The following is a 24,916-nucleotide window of genomic DNA, read 5'->3' on the forward strand; positions in this document are numbered from 1 at the left end:
ATGTTTTTAATGTCACATATTAAAGAAAAGCTTATCAGTCAGGAAATATGAAACTTTTACTGCATTAGCTGAAGAGAGACTGTCCATGCAACTGACAATATTTGCTGTTGTGTTTCCTTATAAGATGACAATAATAACGTAGTTGTCAAAAAAAGTGTGAATAATACTTCAAAATCAAATCATTCAAAACCAGTAACGGTAAGCATTAGGTTGTGTCAGCTGTTAATACGTTTTCAGGTTTGCACACACACACACACACACACACACACACACACACACACACACACTTCAGTTTTCATAGTACTCAAACTGCCAACATTGTCAAAAATCTACATTAATTTTACTTGTAATGAATACACGTTCTCAGCTTTCCGTTTCCTTTGGATGACAAGTTCACACCGACACGTCGCTTGCTTCACTTAGCCGTTTTGATGGTGGCACCAGGTGTGGAGGCAGCTCTCTGGGGAGCCAGTGGCCCTCCACTTTCTCCTCGATGAGGTGGACCGCCAAAGCAAACTCCTCATCGTCCAGCATGCCATCCCCGTCTACATCGGACAGCCTCCAGATGTGGGCGAGCACAGAGTTGGGCAGAAGAGTCTTTGTCATCCACTCTTTGACTTTGGTTCCGCTAAGTTTGCCCTCAGTTGGACTGAGGTTGTAGAAAATCTCATCGTATTTGGGTTTGTATTTCTCCACTACCCACTCATCGAAATCTAGCTCGCTCCCCTCATCTACGGGAGGTTCTTTGAACGGGTCTCTGCTGTAATGCTCGGGCTTGAATGTTCTCAAAAATTCCCCGTCCAGCACTCCGTGGAGGGATCTCTTTCTCTGTTCTTGTTGTTGGATGTAGGGGACCAGCTTGGCGATGTCAGTGCTGAGGAGTTTATCCAAGGAGGCCATAAGGCTCGGTTTCAGCTTCTTGAACTTTGAGAAGTCTTGCCCCAAAAGTTTCTCCTGAAAATATGTGCAATCGCATGTGAGACTAACACAGAACATTAGAGTAAATGAAATCTAACAAATATGGTATTTAAACAACAATCAAAGAAGTTGTTTTGTTGACCTGCATCTTTGTGCAGTCGGGGAAATCGCCAGCTGGGACACGATGCTGCTGCTGAATCTTGTTAAAAATCACGGGAAGCTGGTAGATCAGATTATGCTTCTTGCTTTCTCTACAAAAAATGGTTGGCATCTCCTGCTTCAGATAGCTGATAATGTGTGCATGAGCCTGTGAAGAAACACAAGGGAGTCACAAAGGTCACCACAGCAGCTGGATTTGTAAATGTATATGCAAAGTACCGGTTGGAATTTGAAACAGCTGATTTCTGACCCTCACTAAGCGCGCCCTCTTCACCAGGTCATTCAGCTTGCGTACTGCAGCGTTGCGTGGCAGGTTCCTTATATCGGCCAACAAATCCTCCTCCTCCAACTCTATCAGCTGGTAGTGGTCGCACATCTGCCTCGGCTCTGACCAGAAGGATCCGATGTAAACCCGTAAAATCTCAGGGGTTCGAAACACTTTTCCCAGTGACCACATGAGGGCGCCATACACTCTCATCAGATGCTGAGAGTCCACCCTGTCAGCTTTGTTGAGAACCACACGCAACTTGTCCTCATAACCGCACAGGGCCCCGAATGCTCGTGTGAGCTCATCAGAAAACTCCAGCTTATGCGCGTCAAACAGCAGGATGATCCGATCGACACGCTCTGCAAACCAGCGCAGCACTGCTGCGAAGTCATAGCCTGGGGAGAAGGAACAGAAACATAGGGGTTTCATTAAGACTGTATGTAACACAGCCTCACAGCCTCAAGCCATCGAGGAACGTTTTACACATCCCAGAGGTCCTCACTGGTTTCAAGCCATTTCGGTTACACCCACTGAAAAATGTGTCCATAAAACGAAGCAAAGGCTTTTCAGTTCCTCTCAGCTTATCTCCTGCCAGCCCAAAGTCATACTGCTTTCATCAGCTTTGCTTCTGCCTTCAAGTGTTTGAATTTTGCTGGCTGAAATGTTCCTACTTCACTGGGTCTACTACATTTATCACTCTGCTCCCACAGTCCAACATTAATAGAAGCAAAGGCTTGTTAATTTCCCCTGGCAGTAAAAGGGAAATTAGAAGACATTCAGCCTCACCTCGGCTCAGTTTTCTTTTAGCAGCAGTCAAGATGCCTGGCGTGTCAATTATGCTGATACTCTCAAGGATCTGATTTGGCATCTGAACACACTGAAACCTGTAAATGTGATGCATTTCAGGATTACTTGATTCATTTATAGGAATAATGGCAAAGCATAATCCTATCAGTACATTACACAAACAGGAATTCTCCTCTGTGAACGCTCATCACCTGTTCAGAAACGAATTTCCAAAAGGGTCGAGGTTGCGAAAGGGCTTTTTCGGGTCCATCGTGAGGGCATTCCCAGGGATGATTCCCTCGACTTCTCCATACATGAGGGCAGTGAAGCAGTCAGTGGTTGGCTCTGGCCCAACTCTGCTACCAAGAAAATCTTGCTCTATGAGATACCTTGAGACACACATGGTGCAAACCAGCACTGTTATCTCCCTTTGTTTAAAACATGGCAAGTTAATGCATGCAGATCCTTTTTTTCCTTTTTTCTTTTTAATGATCCAAGTCCTGAGCTTACCTGATAAAAGTAGTCTTTCCTGTTGAGTACTGACCCATCACCAGCACCATCGGTTTGTTGTCAAAGTCTGCGTCCTCATAGCTTGGTGAGTGAAAGTGATGGAAAGAATAGTATTTTTCTACTGGCAGCAGCCGCTTGTAATAAAGATTCTTCAGCTCCTCTGTCACCATGTTGACGTCCCCCATTGCTTTCGGGGTGCTCCAAAGCCTCCGGAAGGACATGGCGACAGCAGTTTTACTCTTAATTTCTCAGTGTGGAAGCTGCTCGCTCTTCTTAGACCCAACTAAATGATGGAAGAATGTGCACAAGGCATATTATCAGATTCTCACAGCTGTCTGCTTCATCCTGCAGCGGGACGTTAGAGAGGGTGGAGAGGGTGTAACTGGAGCCTGCAGCTGCACCTAACATAAAGCCAATATCGAGAGGGACAGGGTGGAGTGCAGCTCAGCTTTTGTTGCTGTGCGGGGACAGTTTTGGCAAGATTCACCCACAGGGATGTAACAATTGTCAGACTTAAAGGTCATGCACAAAACTTAAATCTGCTTATTAAATGCGTTTATATACAAGCAGAAATTAAAGTACTTGCAAAAACAGTCAGAGGAGTCAAAGTTCAATAAATCAGGAGAAACAGGAGGCAGCGGTCACATGACTTCAGCCAGCAGAAATCTATCGTTGTCATAACATGGTGACTGGGTGTGTTTGTTTGGCTCATACTTAAGTGCATTTCGATAGCAAAGAATGTTTAATTTCAATATATTTTCCTTTTTTCCATGAAATTGTGACCAGCTAAACTTTAGACAACAGAAGGTGAAGTTGGTTTAGTGCAGCATTTCTGCAGCTATCAGTCTAATGAACGTATTTTGCGTAGTATTACTCAAACACAAGAGGATAATCTAACCTTCTACTTCCATACTATCAGCCTTTTTCTGTCTGTTTTTAAAACCTCTCAGCTTGTCCCAGGTGGACGCACGGAGCGGGCTGTTCCAAGGAGTGCGACTGTGTTCAAGAACATTCCACTGGCTGTGACCCCAAAACGGGAAGCTGTTTCTGCAAGGCTGCATATCACGGCCCACGATGTGAACAAGGTATAAAAAGCAAGTTTATTCCTTGACAGGAATGAAGTGGTTAAGATTTGTGTTTGGTTACATTTTCAGGCCAAATGCTGAAAATAGAAGAGGGCGTATTACTTTCTCAGCTGTTTTAAAGGTTCTAAACATGAACAAATATGTTTCCAGTTGCAGTAACACATCTCTAATGTGAGCTACAAAGGGGAGTCTTGCTGTTTCCTTGCAGTACAGTTTTAGTATAATAGTGTGTAGAAGAAGAAGAGTTTAGGAGGTCTTTAAGAATCAAACTTCTACTCAATGAAGGTATCCAAGATGTTTTGTTAGAGACTGCACATCATCTTAATCTTTTATGCATCTGCGTGTCTCATTGTAGAATGCGATCCAGGCTTTTTCGGGCCCGGCTGTGAGCAGCCATGTGACTGTCCAGGTGGAGGGTCATGTGACCCCAAGACTGGAGAGTGCAGCCAGCAATGTCCTGCAGGGCTTCACGGACATAACTGTCAACTGGGTAAGCAAAAAAATACAAAAAAAAGATTTAAAGCACTTTGTAAAAGCCAATGTAAGAGCACATGTTCAGTTATTTTGTCTAACGTATGCAGTGCAGTTATTTTCAGATGTTTGGCTCGCATTAATAATATCACTCGTTCCTTTTAACCCCTACAAACGCAGTGTTCTCCACAGAGCTCGATTCCACAGAGGTCGATTCCACAGTGCACTCATGTGGTCACAGCTTTTATAGTGAAAGACCGCACAGTGTAATAATGTGTGTGAATTTGTGAACTGCGTGGGCCGGCATACTGACACGTGTCAGCACGCATGCTTATAGTTTGCATAGTTGTTGCTTGTGCAATTGTGTGCCTTTTTCAAAGCAGCGCATTTTGTTATGTGTTTGCCCAGCTTTGTCACATTTTTAATTTCCCGCAAAGCATATAGATCTTTCTTTACTCCTCTATCCTCGCCTCCTTAGTCTATTCATCATTTGATAGCTTTGACTGATTACGCGGATGTAGTAGGTGAAATGCATCAAAGGCGTTCTATGAATTCACCTGGTCAGTGCAGGTGTTCTTGTTGTTGCAAACTACACAACTAGAAAGTAGGGTTCCTGTACAGCGGGGTGCCCTCTGGCTGTTTACTCTGCTGGTTGATGGAAAGTTCAACCCTCTGTGCTGTGCTCTAGAGTGATGCTGAATATTTCTCAGGAGCCTCTGGTAAAAACATCACTTTGTGTCTCTGTGGAGCGGACTAAGATAACAGAGTTACCATGTGTCAGCACTAGTGCACAGTCCAAACCTAGGCTTGCTGGGTTTGCAACCCAAATAAAAGTGTTTTTTTCCTTTTTCTCTAGGTTGTCCATACCTTAAGTTGCAGGCCAGGTCATGACAGGGGCGATTTAATTCAGTTATTACAGCAGGAGCTTTTGGCAGAGGCTGAATAAATAAGCATCAAGTGATTATGATTTCAACATTTTCACTTGTCCAGCTGCCTCTCTTAATCATTTTTTTCACTGTTGTGTAACCCAGTCTTTTATTTTTTCTCCTGTTACATCATGTCTGTTGTGTATTTTGTGTTGCTAGCCTGCCAAGCTGGAAGCTATGGAGAGAACTGTCTTCTGACCTGTGATTGCAGTGGAGCTCCTTGTGATCCCATAACTGGACAATGCATCTGTCCTGATGGAAAGATGGGACACTCGTGCCAGGAAGGTATTCATTATTGCAATGTCCTATATTAATAGAAAGAAGACAATCAATTATCTTTCTTGTTTGCAGGCTGGACATTTGTTACCCCTCTCAGAGAGTTACAGAAATGTGCAAAGGTTTTGAGCCATCCCTCTTTTCCTTTAATTTGCTGGAAAAACATAAATAGAATTGTACAAACATTTTTTGCCTTATATACTGGGTTTCCATGTTATGTTTGGACATTTTTAAATAAATCACTGCACCTAACAAGCTTGTAAGTCAATATCTTGACGAATATCTATGACGAACTTTAAACAACATGAACTCCCTTAGTCAATATTTCTTTTAATTTCTTTAAGCAGGCTTCAGGAATAGTTCTCCAGGCTTCTTGAAGGACATTCAAAGCTCTTCTTTGGATGTTGGCTGACTTTTGTTCTGTTCTCTGTCAAGATGATCCCACACTGCTTCAGTAATGTAGAGGTCTGGGCTCTGCGGAGGCCAGTCCATAACTGATAGTGATCCATTGTGTTATTTTTCCATATAGGTATATTTTTATTGAATTACCAGTGTGTTTGGAATCGTTGTATGATTGTACTTTTCAGATGATCTTACATAGTGGATCAAAATCTCATGTTTTCATAACTCCATCACTTTTTACAAGATCCTCGACCTCCCTCGTACATATAAACAATAATTTGGACCAAAAATGTCAAATTTAGATTCATTATTCCTGACCTGTTGCCACTGATTTTCAGTGTGGGTCTTGTGTAGTTTGGCATAACTCAGCCTTTTTTCTCCCTGTTTTTTTCTTCCATAAGAATGATTTCTTGACTGCCGTCCTCACACTGACACCATTTTTGATGAGGCTTCAGTGAGCAGTAGCTTGTTCATCTGAAGAGTCAGATGGATCTTTGGGGTCCTGTGTCAGATGTTTGTTGGATTTTTTCCTGTTTCTTAAGGACAACTTTCAATTACTGCTGTGAAGTATCATTTTAGGACTCCCACTTTTTCTGCTCACCATGACGATATGGGAAAGGTTTCAGATTCTTGGAGTTACCTCTGTTGGTGTAAAAATACCTTTTTTATTCCTTTCAAACTGTGTTGTCTTTGGCATTTTGTATAAACTGGTTCATCTCAGGACTGGACTGAAAATGAGCTAAAAAGCAGTCAATGACCAAAGAAAAGCTTTGAGAGACCTACAAAAAGTCTTGAGCACTATTGCTCAGGATGACTTTAAATGACAAAAAAGTCTGAAAAAAAAAATCGTGGATGGCTCAAAACTGCACTTTACTACAATTTCTACAATATTCGAATGTGTATTAAATCTGAGAAGTTAAAAACATAAATACTGCATACTGCTCTATCAAAGTGAAAGGTACTTGCTGTTTCCCAGACTGCCCTGATGGATTCTGGGGGTCAGAGTGCCAGTCTTCTTGTCCTGAGTGTCAGAACAGAGGCTCGTGCAACAAGCAGACCGGTACATGTGAGTGTGAGCCAGGATTCATGGGACAGCTCTGCCAAAACAGTGAGTTTGCATGAAATTTCTGAGATTAAAACAAAAAAAAATCATTTAATAAACCAAATGTGTAAGCTGTAGCTGACCTTAATGCTGATGATAATATATTTAATGAGGCATACAACATGTTTTTTTTCTTATTCAACCTCAAATTTTAAAAAACAAAAACAAAAAATGATGATGTCACACTTGGATTTTGAAATTACTGTAATCTCCTCGACTTGCTTGAACACTTTAATTAAATTTAATTATAGAAAGCTCGTGACAGAATCAGTTGTCTGATTAATCACCTGTGTTGCGTAGAGTGTCCTGCTGGGTACCATGGACCAGGCTGTCTAACACCTTGCTCTTGCCACCCTGATGCCAGTTGTGACCCACAGACTGGGAAATGCATTTGCCCTCTTGGAAAAAGAGGCCACGATTGCGCAACATGTGAGAATGTAAACAAATGAGACAAAAATAAGAGAAAATCTGACAGAGTAGCAGAGAAAATAACCCACCCTTCACTGTAATGTTTGCAGTATGTCATCCTGGTTTCTGGGGACAAGGGTGCACCAGTTCTTGTCAGTGCCATGAACAGTCTCTGGGCTGTGACCCAGTCAGTGGTCAGTGTGCGTGTGAGGCCGGCTACACAGGAGACCGATGTGAAAAGAGTAAGTTATTGCCTTAGCTAGTAAATCATTTTGTCTCATTTTGTATATTTTACTAAATGCTGCCACCGTGGGGCGATTTTAGTTACAGCACCACAGTCAGTATTTTCTGGATTATTTGATTTTATGTTTAACAAGCACAATACAGTTTAAATGTTTTATTTGATCCTGATACTGTATAACTGTAGATTTTACATGTTATATAAATCTCTGTTTAAAATGATAGATGGAGACACATGTGGGGAGTCTTCTGGGTTTATTTTTTTTTGGATTGGCATTTTTTTTAGTTGGACATTCAAGAGACTGTGTAATGTGCATGCTCCAATTCACAGAGTGTATGAATGGCACTTATGGTCGGGGCTGTGCCCAGCTGTGCCAGTGTGAGAATGGAGCCCTCTGTGACCATGTGAGCGGAGCCTGTACGTGCTCTCCTGGATATACGGGCACCTTCTGTGAAAAAAGTAAGCCATGTGTTGTCTCTGATGTTATTTCTGATCTTATATCTTTGCATAAATATATATTGTGTTCCTAATATGTCTGTTTTATGTAGCCCCAACCTTGCTACAGCCTTAAAAATCTCAAAAATGTTATTAAATCACTTGTACAATTTTTTTTTGGTATACTGGCTTTAGAGTGAAAGTTTGATTTAAGGAACTTTTAATTGCATTATTAGACACAAATGTGGCTATAATTGTGTCTTTATATGTACTTTAAGCTATTAATAGTGATTTTGGTTCCTTCTCACTTCAAGAATAAACCCTTAGGATCATTTTTTTTCTTAAACCTAATTCCAGAAGTAATCCAAGTTTTGAGATCCACTGTGTCCTTCTGCCTCCCTCGCTTGCAGCTGAATGCAAACAAAACTTAGTCCATCCCTGAGAAGAAATGAAAGCCTTTGCAATTCCGGTACTCTGGATAACCATGCAACATTATTCACAATTGACTCCAAAATATGTCTGTGGCAGTCCCGTCATAAGCGGATGTCTCATTTTAATAGAATGCCATGTCGATCCTCTTTAGCTAAGCAAAGTAATTTAAATGTTTCCCTGCGAACTTGAACTGATCAAATCATGGATAAACACACTCCTTTGACTTTGTTCTTGTTTTCAGCTCATCCCTCCGGTGGACTGTTGTGTTTATGAGATTATGATGCATCTATCTATCCATCTATGCACTACATTGCACGATTCGTCAGATTTTAGTGAACCTTGCACACAATGATCACCTACTGAGTTTTTGCCTAAATCATGCTCAAGGTCAAGTTTTATGGGAACTTAGTGAAACCAGATTTGTGTGTCCCATGTATGACTTTCTGCAAATTCTCTTTATTTTTATAATAGCTGACCAGTCTCAACAAAAAACATACACAAAGCAATACCATGTGATGAGTCACATGGTGAGCTCATGACATCACTGATGTTCTAGATACGCAATTGAAGCCAGAGTGGAGAATATATCACTTTCTCTTTCTTGAGGATTTAATGTTTTTCTTTGCTTTATTTGACATAATATCAGCATATATTAGCTTGAGCAAGAGGAAGTTGCAGTCAGTTATTTTTACCATTAATAAATTATTTTAAAAAGCCCCAAATCACTACCAATATATTTTGGCCAATTATTTTTTATCACAAATGTAAATGTTTTGCAAAATGTAATTCCTGACTCTAGTTTGATGTAAGATTATGGCATTAACGCTTTGCGTCTTTAAAACGGTCCACACTGAACGCTCCGCTCCATTCCTGCTGACATTTTTATTTTTCATCACTAGAGGGTGTTGCAGGACATTCTTCAATCTTTTCTCCAACTTCAGTGAAGCGTCCGCCAAATCCCGTGACTCGTCCCGCTGTCCTTATAATATCATGAGCGAACCATTTCAGAATTCCAAGATATAATTTGTATCAGCACCCTGCCATAGCAAACCTTTCACATAACAAATATTCACCTGTATTTGTCCTGAACTACAAGACGTAACGGCAGTCTGAGAGTTTTAACGATGTAATAGAGTTGTTTTGACTTGAAGTGGCCTCCTGTTATTACAAAGCAAAAGATTTACTGTGACTGTACTACTAGTTCCAGAAATTCATAGCGCCTCCCTAGTACACAGGGCATTGTAAATCACAGCCATGCCACACCAGAGGAGAGCTTCACATCCCTAGTCATAACAGGTTAATGGCTGCAGTCTGATTGGACGTTGCTGTAGAAATGGAGCTATCACTCTGACTGGATTTTAGTTTCTGAAGGCCCATTCCCCTCAAACAAAGGTGTCCAGTTTCTCAGTGTTCTAATGAGCCTCTTCCTTCAGGAAAAGTCAGGAAGAGGCCTTGGCTTGACAACGTCCAGACCTCTTTACTTGATCGGTTTCAAAGAATTAAAGGGAACAAAATGACTTCTCATTAGAACTTAGATCTTGTTATTCACAAAAGTAGTTGGCTCCACAAGATTCAGATAGCTTGATAAGGCCAAAGGCCTTGTTGTGTTCAGCATTCTTGTGGTACTGAGGTTGATGCTAAGCATTCCCATCAAGTATTATTGGAGGAAAGAGGCCTGACATGCATCCAGCACACAGCTTCTTCAATTAAAGCCGATCATGCCGCGCTTCTGGTCCGCAGCTTTGATGTCTGCATCAAAAAAACCCCCCAAAAAAACAGAGTTCATTTTGTTGCAGTAAAAAAGAACTGTGGTCTGAGGAGCATTGAACATCCGTGTTCTTGTTGAAGAAACTGGGCCGTTTTGTTGTTGCAGCATTGACCTCTTTCAGTGTTCGCAGACCCTGAATAGAACCAGGAAGTTCTATTCTGAGTTCTCTCTATCCGCTCTATTTCTGTGGTCTGCTCTCCCTGGCTGTGTGGTCCCTGGACCTGCTTTATGGGCTGACAGCAGTGGCTCTTACACAACCGGGGATCTGGAAATAATCCTTCTGTCTTAAAGAGCTCATTTAGTCTCGAGATGGAGTCTTTCAATGATGGCACACAGTATGTGTGAGTTTGTGTGTGATGGTGGACCGAATCCTGTGTTCCTACCTATAAACAAAGACTCAGAGGGAAGACTCTGCATTTACAAACACTAGCAGACACTGGGCTCATATCAAATGACAGATTGCAGCTCTGTGGTTAATATGGAAACCAGTCGCCCCCTGCTGGTGTATACAAATACAAAGTTTGTCATTCAAAATTGTGCAACTGCCTAAAGACTTAAAATAAAGTGCGCGTGCTGCTGTAAACTTTGTCCGCTGAAAAGGAGAGTAATTGCTACATCTGTTGATGCGCTTATTGTTCCTCTTATTAAAAGGGAACATGACTCATCTGAGATGCTTTCTGTTTATATTTTAGCAGCAGAGATGTGTTGAGGTGCTCGCGATATATCAAAGTAATGGCACTAAGGCATTTTTTCCTGCAGGACAAGCAATGCCAGCTTGTTGCCATGGTGTCAGCAAGCGCTATGATAATAATAAACAGCAGACAATAAACCGACGATTTTGCTACCACAGAGTTAATGTACAGCTGCATTAAAATGACAGCATCCTCAGTGGGCTAGCTTTAATAACATCACAGCCTAACCACTACAGAGAGAGTCAAAGACGTCATGCTGTCAGCGTGGGAACACAACGACGGCCATGCCAGAAACTGCTGAGCAGCAAAGATACTTTTTTCCCAATTTGAGGCCTTGAGGCAGAAAAAGAGGAGGAGTGGACACCGTCATCAATTTGAGCGAGAGCAGGAGGGTATGATGCATTAACCGTAGGGGAACACCCTGACTAATGCGGCATTTATAATACATGAAACCACCAAGTTACACATTTTTGCCAATTTGTGGCTTCCTTTGGTCACGTTGTGCTCTGCTTTCCTTATTCACAGAAGAAGTAGTATATAAACGGAATGAAAGAGCTGCTGGCTGCTGAGATAATTTGGACAGACTCTATGCAAACCATTTCTCACACACTGCTGCAACAGGAAACAGAAGAGGGTACTCGAAGAGAGAAATGTCAGTCAGTCCATGCTTTGGCGGGGAAATAGCAGCGTTCCAATAAATAAAGATCAAAGTTTTTGTTTTGCAGGATACGACTATCATCCGAGTTTGCCTGTGATCTCCACGGTGACAAATTGACCGATCAAAAATATAGGCCGTGAATAAACAGAGTCATTCTTTCCTGCTCTAGTGAAGTCATGCTTGCAGATAATATTTACATCCAAGCAGTGGAAAGGCTCATTCATCCCGCAACCTCTGGCTAGGTTCCTCTGGATGGGGAGGCACTGTGTTTACCAAACTCTGTGAGTGTCACTTGACTATACACACACACTCGAGCAATTTCTCTAACTTTCCTTGAGAATGGGAAACAGACCTTAAACTGGCATCGCCTTGCATCTGCAGCAGCACTGTCGTGTGTGTGTATGTGTGTGGGTACAGTAACACCAGGCTTTGTTTTGTCGAGTGTTGGTGGGGCCTGTGGACTCAGCAGGTGCTCTATTTACCGGCTCTTTGTGCCCTCTCTAACCCCCCCACCCTCCCAGAGGGAACGGCCTCCGATCCGCCATAAACTTTTGATGTGGCCCAGATCCACCACACATGTGGGACATGAGCTCACTTAACGAACGCAGACGCTTTGCAACAGCCGCAGTGTGGTACTGCAATTTGATATTGGTATTTTCAGTAGGACAGAGAGAGAAAGTAGGAAGAAGGGGAACAGAGCGAGAGTGGGAAAGGGGAAAAAAAAGAACTAAATAAAAAAATATTGGCATCTAAACCTTCTCCTCTCCTCTTTTTTCTGAAGCTGCCAGTTCTAACCAGTCGGATGTTTTATCTCGGCCCACAGTGTGCCCGGACGGCTTTTATGGTCTTGACTGTGGCCAGATGTGCGAGTGCAGGAACGGTGCCCGTTGCCACCACATCACAGGAGCCTGCCTGTGCACCGCCGGCTGGGCAGGACCACACTGCATTCTGGGTAATGGAAGCCACATCATTAAAACAGGGTGTGAGGGAGGCCCTCACTGCAGCCCATCACGACATCCTCTCCTTAAACTCAGCTATGAAGTGTTTGTGAACAATTATCTCTATAATGAGACATTGCCAATGACTTTTTTAGGGATGGGTAAGGGTGGAGAAAGGAGGGAGCGCAAGAGTGCCCTCTGGCATACATGGTTTAATTGAAGTCTATTCTGGATAAATGCACCCACATGTATATAGCGATCAACATTAGGAAAGAGAGAGCTCAACTTGGAAGAGACTTTAGCTGCTAACCAGTGTTCTCAGGCTGAAGTTTCTTGAGGATTTCATGCCATTGTTTTAATGAAGCCAGTGAAATACCCACTAAAGTCCTTAGTCTGTCATTCTGCAGTCTTATTCAAGACTTTCCTCTCGCCCACAGCCATTTTGTGGTTCTAACTACCAGAACCAGAGTGAGCAGAAAGCCACGAGCATGACTTAATCATGCACCTCTGTCATTATTGCATTTTCCTCTTTCTTAAACCCCAAATGCCATCTTGGACTTTGATTATTACTGCGTTTACAATATGGGTGCTAAAAACCATAATGTCTCAAATGACCAATTAGCTCTCACGTCTGTTTTCTAGGAATGCAACTCGAATATTATTGAATATTTGTGTGTGCCTGCATGTGTGTGGCAGAATGCCCAGAGGGTCAGTTTGGAGAGCAATGCAGTCAGACCTGTGAGTGTCAGAACGGAGGCCAGTGTCACCATGTGACTGGGAGATGCAGCTGCACAGCTGGGTGGACCGGAGATAGGTGCCAACTGCGTGAGTGGCTCTTCAGTTAAACTGCTAATTACTGAGCATGATGAACGTAATGTCAAAGAAGTCTATTTGTCAAACCACTGTGCTGTGTTGGAGAACTTTTTGGCAGTATAAATATCAGTCAGCAGACTCTGAAAACTGACGTTAGTCATGTTATCTATCTCGGGAATCTCTTGGCGCAGTTACTGCACTGGCAGAAATGAACTCATGATATAAGAAAGGCTAGAAAAATATAATAGAACGTTTACAGTCAAAACTCAAATGCTTATACTATGTTGTGTGTATTCAGCCTGTCCTGCAGGACAATATGGAGAGCACTGTTCAAGTCAATGTCTGTGTCAAATTGGAGGGACTTGTAACAGGATCAGTGGCCGGTGCTCCTGCCCACTGGGATGGACTGGAGCAGCTTGTGAATTGGGTGAGTCTGACAGTACTATGGATTAAACTGTGTTGTTCACAACTTTTCAGCTGCCAGTTAATGCAAATATCTAATCAGCCAATCACATGAAAGGTTTAAGCAGCATTAAACGTGGTTGTGGTTGCCAGATGGGCTGGTTTGAGAATTTCAGAATCTGCTGATCTGCTGGGATTTTCCCACACAACCATCTCTATTGTTTACAGAGAAAGGCAAGAAAAAGAGACAATATCCAATGAGCGGCAGTTGTCTGGGAGAAAATGTCTTGCTGATTTTAAAGGTTATAGGAGAAGGGCCAGACCACTTCAAGCTGACAGGAAGGCAACATTAACTCAAGTAACCACTCATTATAACCAAGGAAGGCAGAAGAGCATCTCTGAACAAACAACACATCAAACCTTGAAGCAGATGCACTCCAGTAATAATAATGGATTGCATTTATATAGCGCTATTTGGGGCCCTCAAAGCACTTTACAATGCCACTATTCATTCACTCTCACATTCACACACTGGTGGAGGCAAGCTACAGTTGTAGCCACAGCTGCCCTGACAGAAGCAAGGCTGCCAGATCGCACCATCGGCCCCTCTGGCCATCACCAGTAGGGTAAAATGTCTTGCCCAAGGACACAATGACCGAGACTGTCCGAGCCGGGGCTCGAACCGGCGACCTTCCGATTACAAGACGAACAGCAATCTCTTGAGCCACAGTAGCAGAAGACCACACCAGGTGCAACTCCTGTAAGCTACAAAACAGTAAACTGAAGTTACAATTCACTAAGGTTAACTAGAATTAGAAACAGAATATTTGAAAAACTATGATGGGCCTTGATTTCTGCTGCAACAATCAAATAGGACATTGTATCGCCTTGTATCAGCAGTTCAGGCTGGTGTTGTTGGGATACTTTATTGTTCCCTTCGTACCAACTGAACATTGTTTAAACACCACAGCCTTCAATGCTGAGCACGTCCTTCCCTTTGTGACCGGTTTGTGTACTTTCTGATGTCTTCTTCCACAGCAGGATAAAGTGCCATATCACAAAACTCCAATCATCTCAAACTGGTTTCTTGAACATCACAGTGAGTTCACTGTACTCAAATGACCTCCCCAGTCACTGAATCTCAATCCAACAGAGTACCTTTGGGATGTGGAACGGGACATCATGGATGTGCAGCTGACAAATCTGCAGCAACTGTGTCATGTCAGTGTGGATTACAATCTCTGAGGAATGTTTCCAGCACCTTGTTGAATCTATGTGGTGAAACACGCAGTTCTGAAGGCAACCGGAAGGTCCAACTCACTGCTCAAAAGGTGTATGTAATAGATGGATAGTGAATGCACATTGTAGGGAAGCTAAGAGAAACAAAACTTTTTTTTTCTTGATTAAATATTTTGTCTTTCTGTCCCTGTCTTCATAATTTGGTGCCTTGGAAAAGCCATGTTGTATTTATGTGATAAATTATTACTTGAATGTAACTTTTCTCTTAACCTTCCTTTCCATCTGTCCCAGAGTGTGAAGAAGGACGTTATGGGAAGAACTGCACCGAGGTCTGCCGCTGTATGAATGGAGGGAGATGCGACAGAGTGACAGGAAAATGTGTGTGTCTCCGTGGTTGGACAGGAGACCTCTGCCAGTCAGGTGATTTCCTATACTTACAGCATAGTTGTTTTATCATAATCTAGTACCTGCTGCTGCAGGGTTTTTTTTCAAAGACACATACAATTGTAGCCTGTCTCTCAACATCATGAGAGACAGGCATGCCCCTGTGCTCCATTTGCTAACATTTGGATATCAACAGCAGAAAAGCAGAAAGGTTTGTTTACTCCAGGAAAAGAAGTTGATAGCGTATACCATGGTATGTCAAAACAGTTTGTGCAGTTAGCCTTCCAAGCATATAAAAGGTAAACATCTTCTAAAAGTGCATCCTTGGCTGTGATGTTGCATGCTAACTGCGAGCGCTTGTGTTTTTTGTCTGAAGCCTGTTCTAAGGGATTCTTCGGGGAGGGTTGTGAGCAGAGGTGTGACTGTGCCCATAGTTCGAGTTGCCACCATGTGACAGGCCGCTGTGAGTGCGTGCCAGGCTGGAGAGGAGCCAGGTGTGACAAATGTGAGTGCGTACAGGACTGAGGAAATTGCGGCTGAATGAAACTGGCACTAAAGAACATAAGAGTGAAGTGACTGTGTGTGTGTGATGTGTGTATTGACTGACAGCCTGCCTCCCGGGGTTCTACGGTGCTTCCTGTGCCCAGCGGTGTCAGTGCCAGGCTGGAGTGTCCTGTCACCATGAGACGGGGAGCTGTGGCTGCCCAGCTGGACTCACAGGGGCTGGCTGCGAGAAAAGTAAGAAGGAAAACAAAACCTGTCTGAATGAATTCTAATCATGAGGTGATTAGTGGCTTGCTTGCTCAATTTTTAGATCTTAAATATCCACAGACTTTCACTAATGTCCTTTACCTGTAACAGGTAGTCAGGAGAGTATACCTACATGACATTTGAGGCCATTTAGCTACCTTGTTAAAAACACTGTCGCCTTGAAACAAACCAATTGTGTGCTTGTGAGAATGTTTCATTATTCAAACCGTACCCTTAAGGAGTGTATATAAGCAGCGTCACTCCTCAGCCCTTCACCGCGCCTTCTACTCACCCACCCTCCTCCCCTTCCTTACGGCCTCAGCTCCCTTCCTCTCCTCACACACTCCCCAGACATCTGATAAATGTTACACACCGGTTGCCAAGTAAAACAGAAGGCATTGTTTTTGTCTCCTCGGCGGCGGATAAGGGCTTTTGGAAGGCAGACATGCATAATGACAGCACCGTAATTGCCTCTTTAGTCTGGAGTCCTTTCTTATCTGTCCCCCACGCTGCCTGCTGCTGCCTGACTGAGTAGCTTAGTGCTGCGGTCTCACCCGAAAACATGCTCGGTTCACAGATTCATCTTGTTCCCTATGACTGATTGTCTGGGGACTTCATTCATTATTGTGATGAGCGCATATGTATGTATGCAGACAGGGTGTGTGAAAGAATGTCCCTCTGTGTTTGCCTGGGTTTGGGCACCAGGGAAAGTTGCTGCAAGTTTTGGTGTCATTAGCAGTCAATACTGAATGTCCCAGTATGTTCGCAGGATAATCTGAGGAAGGAAAGGGAAACGGCATGCGTCTTTGTTCCCACATACTATTGAATGTGTGCATAAAGGCCTTATCTGCTGCCGTAATTTCACCAGCACTATGGATATCTGCACAATGTTTCTTGCATTTTCTGGCATTGCACACCCAATGCCCTGATGGGCATTGGGTGTGCAATGCCCATCAGGGATAACAATGAAAAATTAAGACTGCATTTGAGGCTCATTCCTTTTCATTTTTATTTATTTTATTTATATCCAGCAATTTGTATCTTCTTTTAACAAAGCTTTAATTAACACACACTTTTTAGGCTAAAAATTAACAATAGGATTTTCAAAAGCTTACTAATTAACATGCTTTTAAACTGCACTGCAGCCCCAAACGTCTTTAGATATTACCAATGGTAGGTTCGGGTCAGAAGGCAAATACCCGACACAGCTACCTGTAAGCACCCCAGCACAAAGTTCATTTTAGGTCTTTTTACACGGATTCACAACCTGCCTCGCACTCTTCTTCTGGCAGCACTCATTCCTAAATCAGTATCAGTATTTCCATCGGTAAGAACACAGCCGACTCAACCCACCTCAATCTCTGCGCTCCATTTGATGCTTGGAGAGCTTCAGACAAACAAAAAATCATAATATATATTTACACACAAACATATATATATTATAAAGATATTGAATTATAAGCATAATACACTACTGCTGTCTTTGATCCAGCCATGAGAGGTTAGTTGTTCAGCTGACCTGTGCATCGAAGATTTATCATTCACCTTTGAACAAAGAAGGTAAATGATCCCAAAAATTGCTTCTTACATTCTTCTGTTGTGTTGATGTGTGTGATGTGCTGCCGGTTTGATCATTTTAGCCTGCCCTGCTGGAGTGTTCGGACAAAACTGCAGCAAGCTGTGCCAGTGTTCAGGAGACCAAGAGCAGTGCCATCCGGTGACTGGGAAATGTAGCTGCTTGCCTGGTTATTATGGGCCGCGATGTGGGCTAAGTAAGTATACTGTTAATCTTCCATTGCAACCACTGGTTAATAAGACGCACCTGCTATTATTCATTTATTTATTTAGTTTTTAATAAAACAGGAAGTCTAATGAAATAACGGTTGCTGTGGAGTACATATTTGGCTACACTTTAGATTTGCACGACTCAATGATAAGTTTAATTTAAGCCAGTAATAGTTTTGTGTGTCTGGTTTTTCTGTAGGATGTAGAGCGGGGACTTTTGGACTGAACTGCAAGTCCAGGTGCAGCTGCATCAATGGTGGTCGCTGTGACTTCAGGACTGGTTCCTGCTACTGTCCTCCTGGCTTCATAGGCAGCGACTGCAGCTCAAGTAAGTCAAGAAAGCTCGAATGTCCTTGTCCTCCAATAAAAGAGCAACAAAGCAAGTCATATTTCTGGTGACACTGGGCCCTCTGACCACCACCAGTAGGCAATGGGTGAAGTGTCTTGCCCAAGGACACAACGACCTAGACTGTCCAAGCCGGGGCTCGAACCGGCAACCTTCCGATTACAAGGCGAACTCCCAACTCTTGAGCCACGCTCGCCCTTATAGCTTCATTATTTGGAGTCACAGTCTTTCTTTTATCCTGTCACCCTCCCCTCACTCCCAACCAGTTGCGGCAGATGGCTGCCCTACCTGAGCCTTGTTTCACTGGGGGGTTTTTCCTGCTACAAGGGAGTTTTTCCTTCCCACTGTCACCAAGTGACAAACCTTGATTTTCTCTGTATTATTGTAAGGTCTTTATCTTACAATATAAAGTGCCTTGAGGTCAATGTTGTTTTGATGCAGTCCTATATAAATAAAATTGAATCTAACTGGATTGATTTAGAGACTTTTTTTGATACAACCATTCTTTATGTTGCGTTACAAAATTCTGGTCGACATCAACTGAAGTAATGCAGATGCCTGTAAAATTAATACATGCATAGCTTTTAATTTGTTCTTTCATATGAATGAAAGCATATCTATTCATGCAGGTTGTCCAAGTGGATACTATGGGAAAGACTGTGCTAAGATGTGCACGTGTGGGGAAGGAGGACAGTGTCACCCAGTAACCGGGAGGTGTATCTGTGGCCCTGGTAGGACGGGATTGTCCTGCGAGCAAGGTAACGTTAAACTGAGGATGTTTATTTGCAGTATATTAGTGCAAAATTATATATCTGCAGAATTTTAGATGCAAAGTGGCAAGAACAGTGCTGCACATCAGAGAATGATATTCAAAGAACTACAAGAGGAGTTTCAAGACTGACTCTAAACAGGATGCATACTGGCACATTTAACATTTTGCAGCAGCTTTAAAGCAAGAAGAAATGACTGCTAGATTACAAGTGTCACCTCGCTGTTCAACTTTAAGCAGAACCATATCACACATATCAAACAGGCTTTATATTTAGACATTTTTCTTTTACAATCCTCTCAAGTTTACAGAGAGTCACCACTGAGACTGCCATGCATCATTAGGAACCACTGGCTCTAATGAGTTCTTTAGAAACAGGACACTTAACTAGAAATGAGAAACAACCACTAAAATGAGGGTGTAGTTTTCAACATTTTCCCTGTGTATTTAAGTTACAAATTCTCCATTTCCTCAGTGTAAGCGCTGCGATGATCACAGGGCTTTTATTCCCACTAAACAGAGGCAGAGCTGAGTTTTCTTAATCTCTCCTTTTATCAGCAATTCAGCTGGATTGCAAACGGGGAATTTCCAGCGCTGCCTGCACTAAATGTTCTCGTCTTCAGCCTCCTGCATGTACTTGGACATACCACCTCTTAAGTTCCTCTTGTTGAATGTTTACATAAACCTAAAGTGGCTCATTCTCTGTGTTCCGTGTCGCTGGATTTGGCAAGGAAGCAAATAAATAAACAGGGGAATCAAAGACGGCTTGCTTATTGTTTTCCCAATCTAAATTACCCAGAGAAACATGATTATTCTTTTATATCAGCGCCAAATTAGGCTACTTTGCCATCTCTTTAGAAACTGTTGCTTAAATAAACACGAGCGTGGTTAGTGCAGTCGCGTTTGTGTGTGTGCGTGCGCGTGTGTGTGAAAGAGACAAGGGAGAGCGCGAGCTGTGCACTGTGTGTGTTTTAAGTTTGGTGCACCCACTAGTGCTTTTGCTGAACAGAAGAGTTCTTGTGTATTATGATGTTTCCTGAAAATTGTTTCTCCAGTGTGTCCCAGGGGGCGCTATGGCATGCAGTGCAGAAACGCTTGCAGCTGTTGGAACGGGGCTTTGTGTGACCCCAGTGATGGGTCCTGCAAGTGTGGCCTCGGCTGGACTGGACCCCGCTGTGAGACAGGTACTCCAGATATTTCACAACAAAATTTGATTGTGGTCATTTCAAATTAAAAGCCAACGACAAACTTTATATTGCAGTAGTTTGCAGTAGTTTCCCCATTATTAGCTACATGATAGACTTCAGTCTGCATTTATGAAGATGTTTTCATTCATAATGTTTTCAGTGTTTAATGTTTGATGCACACATTTTTTACTTTTTTACTCCAATAATCATCACTCAGGCTTATATGTCACATTTCTTTCTAGTGTTATCAACCCATTGTGTGTGTCTGTGTGTGTAGCCTGTCCACAGGGTAAATATGGGCTTGATTGTGCACAAGACTGTCCATGCCTCAACAATGGGACCTGCGACCGCTTCACTGGCAGCTGCAGCTGTACTGCAGGATACTACGGCCACTCCTGTCAACACAGTATGCAAACCCTCACTCGAAATAAAGAAAAGAAAACTTGGTTATAAGGTTACTAGAAGTCCCGTTGACGTTATGAAATGTAGATCTTTTTCAAACTCCCCTGGTCACATAGAAGACTGAATGAATCCAGATAAAACACCTTTTTAACCAACCTAAATCCTCTGTCTTGTGTTCCTCCCAGCGTGCCCATCTGGGTTTTTTGGAGTGAATTGCGCACACACCTGCGTTTGTAAGGTGCTGCAAGCATGCGATCCTGTGACAGGCAAATGTGCGTGTCCACCGGGCTACCATGGCTCACAGTGCCAAGGACGTAAGTATGTTACATGCAACTACATGGGAGTAAAGGTTAAACGAGTAACAAAGAGGGATATTGGTAATTCAGCATGTCTGCGAAGACTTAAAACACAGCAGTGCTCACAGTCACATGTTTGTGCTCATTGTTAAATGGCCACCTGGATAGCCAGCTGCGACGGTACATGGGGAGATATGAGCATGAATGAATGAGAGACTTCCAGCAAAATGTGAGTGTGTGGTGGCTGGCAGACAGGCTGTTAGGTAGGTGGGCAGGCAGGCTGGTTATTTGATGAGAGACAGGTGTTTCCCTAGTGCTTAAAGCATTCTTGTTACATCCTCATGCCCTCCTGCAAGCTCGTGGGGCTCTCAGCCCCAGTTTGAGTACCTTAATGGCCACTTCAGTACCAGCAGGAGATGGGACTGAGCACTGAAGAGCAGCTAGAAGGTAGCCACCGACCTGGATCGATCAGGGTGTTTGTGTCAATCTGAGAAAATGTTTATGCACAGTTTCTTATAACTAAATGCTGTTGTTAGTATGTGAATCCATTCATTTCCATTAAATTTATATTTGCATGTGTGCTAAGAACTAAATTTCAATTTCCAAAATGTTTATTAAATGTGTTAATCGTCATCTTGTTCTAAAAGCTTTACTTTGTGGGATTATGTTAAAAAAAAAGGATATTTTTACGTATACATGTGTTATCAACTACTTACAGCAGGTTTCAGTGCACTCCCAGTCTATTCATGTCTAATGAAGCAGTTTCCGTGTAGTTAAAGAAGAACTTGAATGATCATTACTGTATGCGTGTGAATGTTTCTGTTTTTTCTTCTCAGGATGTCAGGCTGGCAGCTTTGGACCGAACTGTGAAAGATCATGTGACTGTGCTGGCGAGGCCCCATGTGACCCATCGACAGGACGCTGTCTCTGTCCCCCAGGAAGAACGGGGCACAGATGTGAAAAAAGTAGATATTACTTTTATTAACATGATTCACTTAAATCCAAAATAGATATTAAAAAAAGATAACTTAGGGTGTCTTGCGTCAAGTCTTTCCTTTCTTTGAATTTCCTCATTTCTTTCACTGTGCCTTGTTTTTTTTTTTCTCAGCCTGTGACGAAGACCGTTTTGGCCCTGAGTGCTCCCTGCTGTGTCGCTGTTCTGGCAGGGCCCGCTGTGATAGGGTGAATGGACGTTGCCTGTGCCCGCTCACCTGGCTTGGCCCTACATGTAGTGAAGGTAAACACACGAAGAAAATAGATACTTGCACTATACAAAAGACTTGAGCAACCTCTAATTTTTGCATATGTGTGGAAGTAAATGGAAAATAGGTGGAGGAATTTATTGAAGTCTGCAAACATACATGGAAATACAGCACACAAGGCAAAATACAAGTAGTCTTCAGGAATAGTTCTTCAGGCTTCTTGAAGGACATTCAAAGCTCTTTTTTGGATGTCGTCTGCCTTTTGTTCTCTGTCAAGATGATCACTAACTGCTTCAGTAACGTTGAGGTTCAGGCTCTGGGGAGGCCAATCCATCAATGATTGTGTTGCACTGTGTACTTTTACTGCATTATAAGTGTGTTTGGGATCATTGTCATATTGAAAACTGAAGCCATTGCCAATCAGATCATTTCCAGATGGTATTGAATGGTGGATCAAAATCTGATGTAATCTGATGATCATTCCATCACTTTTAAAATGATTTGGTTTTAGGCCTTCCACTTCTTTGTTTTGTCTACCATTTATCAAGTTTCCCCATTTTTTTTTTTTTTTAGGATAGATTGCATAATATATATTGCATGATATATCTCATATCACGCTTTTATCTATGAAACTCATGGGAGCCACCTTGGTGGTACAAAAATACTATGTTATGTCTGTCAAACTGTCTATTGCATTTTTTGTAGATTCAGTTAAATAAGAGGGAACAAAGCTGCTAGTAGCAAAGGGCCTGAAAATACAGTTCAAAATTAGTTCTCTGCTAAGTTGTCTGTTATATCGCAAAACAAAAAAAAATGAAAAAACATGCCTCTAAAATTGATCAGCCACAAGAATTGGAATTAAAAAAAGACTGAAAAATTAGCCAATGAGTGAAAATGCTTTTGAAAGACCTTCAGAAAGCCTGGGGAACTATCAAGACTACTTAAAATCACAGGAAAGTACAATATAAAGAAATGAGGTGTGACTCAAGACTTTTGCACAGTATTGTAGACACAGACAACCATGTATCATTACATGAGAGGACTACAGATTATCTGCCTAACCTCTATCATCTTTTAACCTTAAACAGTGTCCTCCCCTTTCAAATTAACAATTCACATTGTGAGCACTGACTTTTTGTCCCCTTTTGGGAGACACCAACCCATAATGTGTCTCTGTAAATCCACTCAAGTCCCCACAACATGACTAATACCTGACCACACACACGCACACACTCACACACACAGAAAACATAGACACCCAGGGTCAAGGGCTGTAAAGCTGAACCAGCTTTAGTGAAATACTGTGTCATGAAGTGTGAGAGGCTGAGCCCCATCACTCTGTGTGTCACCCTGTCTCTCTCAATAGCTGCTCCCGTCTCCTGACAGTTATTTTAATCTGCACCCAGCATGAAGCCAGTCTTGAAGCTGTCTTCATTTTACCTCCTCAAAGCCAAGCGCACGCGAGACTACGTAGCAGTTACTTCTCCTCCAAAATCCCCAGAACATTTGCTTTTGATTTGCAAATAGTGCTGATGTCTTCTTGCCTTTTTTTTTCCTTTTCAGCACCGCTCCACCAAACCCCGGGAGTGCTGAACTTCTCTGTGTCCCAAAGAAAGAGAAGAACAGGCAGCAAAACCACATAACCCAAGCAGAGGTACAAACATCTGACTGGGTGTTCAAACACAGGACTTGGCTCAGTGAAGCATTACTCAGATCATCTCGGTAAAGGTAATGCTGGTGTTAATATGTTCGCTCAAACTTGTAGTCGGCTGTCAGAAACTGGCACTCAATCACCAAATCCCAAGCTCGGGGGCGATCAACTAGTGGACCTGGCATGTGAGAGGCCTTCAAAGGAGCATGAACTCAAACGTACCCAGTCAATCTAAAATTAAAAGTTCAGAGTTACACAAGCTCCTTAGCAATACCCACACACACAAATACCTGAATTACATTTGTTACTGACATGTGATTCTTTTCATCCACTGCCACTTTTTTATGTGGGTGTCCATAAAAGGCTTAATGTTTAGTGTAAAAGAATGCCAAGCATATATCTATGTAAAAATAAAAATGTATGAAACAGATTTAGAAATACCGGGGCAGCTTGTTTACTTATTTTAAAACACAAAAGATGAACACATACAGAAAAAGTCAACGCGAGACACAAAAATATGGTCTAAAATTGGAAAAATAGAATATTTTATGTGCACCAAAGTGGCCTGTTAAATCCTGGAAAGAGTCTCGCAGTGGTGCTTGCACTTTTCAGATACATTTTTTGCATTTTAATGTTAACGCTTTTCCCTCTGAAAAGAATGAAGATCAGATAACCAGTTCATTTGTGAAGAAGCTGGCTCTGGGACACAATAATGGCCCAATATTCATCTCAACTCACTTTAAGGTTAAGTTTGGCTTGAACAAATTTTATTTCCCTGCAATTCAAACACTCAATTTATTAGCGCTGACCACATTGCTGGTCGCGAGTCATTACATTTAAACTTCTTTCAGATTTGTGTTCGCCGAGTGAGCTGCTGACACAGAGGTGGGTAATTTTACAAAAAAAACCCCCAAAAAACAACAACAAAAGAAAATGTTACTGCACTTTTCTCTGGACTTACAGTAGTAGAAACTCATTTCACCCTTTCACTACTGCACTACTTTTACAAGACATTTTATCTCGATTGGTGTTCGTCTGTTTTTATTTTTTGTAAAAAACTGTATTTGTATTATATCTCAGGTCGGTGCCAGTTGTATCACTCGTAACCCTACTGTGCTCATTTCCTGGCATATCAGTGGTGCTACATTGTTTAAAAGAGAAGATACATTTGATTTATCAGCCAGTTAGTATGTTTCATTTTGTCATCTGTGACGG

The 24,916-nt window shown here is 42.3% G+C and overlaps 2 protein-coding genes across 2 annotated transcripts in view; one reads left to right on the top strand and one right to left on the bottom strand.

Moving 5' to 3' along the window:
* Window positions 1-24,916, top strand: part of egfem1 (EGF-like and EMI domain containing 1) — a 55,130-nt gene extending 30,214 nt beyond the window's left edge. Inside the window, exons 17-38 of the mRNA XM_035911664.2 lie at window positions 3,592-3,726; window positions 4,082-4,216; window positions 5,283-5,408; window positions 6,778-6,909; window positions 7,204-7,332; window positions 7,422-7,553; window positions 7,883-8,011; window positions 12,361-12,489; window positions 13,172-13,300; window positions 13,587-13,715; window positions 15,221-15,349; window positions 15,690-15,818; window positions 15,923-16,051; window positions 17,704-17,835; window positions 18,048-18,176; window positions 18,824-18,952; window positions 20,019-20,147; window positions 20,428-20,556; window positions 20,738-20,866; window positions 21,685-21,813; window positions 21,957-22,085; window positions 23,614-24,916. Of these exons, the coding sequence (XP_035767557.2) occupies window positions 3,592-3,726; window positions 4,082-4,216; window positions 5,283-5,408; window positions 6,778-6,909; window positions 7,204-7,332; window positions 7,422-7,553; window positions 7,883-8,011; window positions 12,361-12,489; window positions 13,172-13,300; window positions 13,587-13,715; window positions 15,221-15,349; window positions 15,690-15,818; window positions 15,923-16,051; window positions 17,704-17,835; window positions 18,048-18,176; window positions 18,824-18,952; window positions 20,019-20,147; window positions 20,428-20,556; window positions 20,738-20,866; window positions 21,685-21,813; window positions 21,957-22,085; window positions 23,614-23,693 (2,807 nt within the window). The 3' untranslated portion in view covers window positions 23,694-24,916. The remainder of the gene's footprint in view (window positions 1-3,591; window positions 3,727-4,081; window positions 4,217-5,282; window positions 5,409-6,777; window positions 6,910-7,203; window positions 7,333-7,421; window positions 7,554-7,882; window positions 8,012-12,360; window positions 12,490-13,171; window positions 13,301-13,586; window positions 13,716-15,220; window positions 15,350-15,689; window positions 15,819-15,922; window positions 16,052-17,703; window positions 17,836-18,047; window positions 18,177-18,823; window positions 18,953-20,018; window positions 20,148-20,427; window positions 20,557-20,737; window positions 20,867-21,684; window positions 21,814-21,956; window positions 22,086-23,613) is intronic.
* Window positions 86-2,999, bottom strand: LOC102780535 (EH domain-containing protein 2-like). The gene is made up of 6 exons (XM_006799880.3): window positions 2,642-2,999; window positions 2,344-2,520; window positions 2,132-2,229; window positions 1,328-1,740; window positions 1,061-1,225; window positions 86-954 (listed from the first exon to the last, which is right to left on the bottom strand). Exons 1-6 carry the CDS (start codon window positions 2,860-2,862, stop codon window positions 394-396), a joined length of 1,635 nt encoding a protein of 544 aa, XP_006799943.1. The 5' UTR covers window positions 2,863-2,999; the 3' UTR covers window positions 86-393.

This window comes from Neolamprologus brichardi, chromosome 14, assembly GCF_056152115.1.
Source record: "Neolamprologus brichardi isolate AB-2024 chromosome 14, ASM5615211v1, whole genome shotgun sequence".
NCBI lineage: Eukaryota > Metazoa > Chordata > Actinopteri > Cichliformes > Cichlidae > Neolamprologus > Neolamprologus brichardi.

What these genes read in the sequence shown, in the direction of transcription:
- LOC102780535 (XM_006799880.3), bottom strand. Translation starts at nt 2,862, where the DNA reads ATGTCCTTCCGGAGGCTTTGGAGCACCCCGAAAGCAATGGGGGACGTC. An exon ending in GGAAAGACTACTTTTATCAG is followed by an intron (nt 2,521 to 2,641) that starts GTAAGCTCAGGA and finishes GTGTGTCTCAAG; the next exon opens with GTATCTCATAGAGCAAGATT. An exon ending in AGAGGGCGCGCTTAGTGAGG is followed by an intron (nt 1,226 to 1,327) that starts GTCAGAAATCAG and finishes GTTTCTTCACAG; the next exon opens with GCTCATGCACACATTATCAG.